At 52.5% G+C, this 1938-nt stretch overlaps 1 protein-coding gene across 1 annotated transcript; it reads right to left on the bottom strand.

Annotated features, from left to right (window-relative positions):
• On the bottom strand, positions 313-1938 carry LOC107635968 (glycine-rich cell wall structural protein-like; the record flags this gene model as incomplete). The annotated part of the gene is made up of 1 exon (XM_021122319.1): positions 313-1938. A coding segment is annotated over one exon (1479 nt), but the record flags the coding sequence as incomplete, so codon positions are not given.

Here is a 1938-nt window from a genome sequence, read left to right as displayed (position 1 = left end):
TTATCTTAATCAAATTATAATACTTAACCAGATACTTAGACATAAATTAATTCGATATATTTTACATGGGTTATATTAAGTGTATATTAAAATCAGTCACCAAAGTCAGTTACCAGTATAAAATATATGCTGAAATATAAATATACATTGAAAATAAATTAAACTACACATGTATTTATATAAAAATATATTGTGACTGATTTTAGTAGTTTATTTTAATGTACAAATAATNCATAAATAATTAAATATAGCGTGTGTTCGCTAATTTTAATATGCAAATAGAATTTTTATATAATCAATGTACGACGAAAACTTTAATATCAAAATCTTAAATAAAAGCACGTAAATGTTGATATATGATATATGTTAAGTTATTGTATCCCCCTATACCCAAAAAACAATTATTGTATCTGTAGAGAAATGCATGGGCTATAAATTAAGTTGCAATACTCTCCAACTTCAATCAACACTTTTTCTAGAACGAAATATGGCTTCCAAGAAGCCAATGGTGGCACCCACCGCCATTCTCTTCTCCCTTAACCTTCTCTTTTCCGCCACCATAGCAGCGCCGCCTCCCAACACACCGCCTCCCAACGCATCACCTCTCAATGCACCACCACCTAACACACCGCCGCCCAATGCCCCACCCCCGAGACCAACACTACCGCCTAATGCACCGCCTCCCAACGCACCGCTACCCAACACACTGCCGCCAAACGCAAAACCACCAAACACACCGCCGCCAAACACAAAACCACCCAACACACTATCGCCAAACACACCACCACCCAACGCACCGCCGCCCAAGGCACCGCCCTCCAACGCACCCCCTCCCAACGCACCGCCTCCCAACGCACCGCTACCCAACACACTGCCGCCAAACGCAAAACCACCAAACACACCGCCGCCAAACACAAAACCACCCAACACACTATCGCCAAACACACCACCACCCAACGCACCGCCGCCCAAGGCACCGCCCTCCAACGCACCCCCTCCCAACGCACCGCCTCCCAACGCACCGCTACCCAACACACTGCCGCCAAACGCAAAACCACCAAACACACCGCCGCCAAACACAAAACCACCCAACACACTATCGCCAAACACACCACCACCCAACGCACCGCCGCCCAAGGCACCGCCCTCCAACGCACCCCCTCCCAACGCACCGCCTCCCAACGCACCGCTACCCAACACACTGCCGCCAAACGCAAAACCACCAAACACACCGCCGCCAAACACAAAACCACCCAACACACTATCGCCAAACACACCACCACCCAACGCACCGCCGCCCAAGGCACCGCCCTCCAACGCACCCCCTCCCAACGCACCGCCTCCCAACGCACCGCTACCCAACACACTGCCGCCAAACGCAAAACCACCAAACACACCGCCGCCAAACACAAAACCACCCAACACACTATCGCCAAACACACCACCACCCAACGCACCGCCGCCCAAGGCACCGCCCTCCAACGCACCCCCTCCCAACGCACCGCCTCCCAACGCACCGCTACCCAACACACTGCCGCCAAACGCAAAACCACCAAACACACCGCCGCCAAACACAAAACCACCCAACACACTATCGCCAAACACACCACCACCCAACGCACCGCCGCCCAAGGCACCGCCCTCCAACGCACCCCCTCCCAACGCACCGCCTCCCAACGCACCCCCACCCAACGCTCCACCACCTAACACACCACCGCCCAATGCACCACCACCCAACACACCGCCGCCCAACGCACCGCCTCCCAAAGCACCACCTCCTCCACCTCCTCCCGCGTCACGGCCACCACCACCGCCTGTTGTTGCAAGCCCTCCACCACCCTCTTGTCCCTTAAATGCCGCACAGGTAGATCTTTGCGCGAATGTATTACATGGTCTCTTAACCGTGGTTATTCTTCCTGGGCTGGGACCCAGTCCGGA

This window comes from Arachis ipaensis, chromosome B04, assembly GCF_000816755.2.
Source record: "Arachis ipaensis cultivar K30076 chromosome B04, Araip1.1, whole genome shotgun sequence".
NCBI lineage: Eukaryota > Viridiplantae > Streptophyta > Magnoliopsida > Fabales > Fabaceae > Arachis > Arachis ipaensis.
Note: the sequence above shows the minus strand (reverse complement) of the source record. Positions and strands in the feature narration are given on the sequence as shown.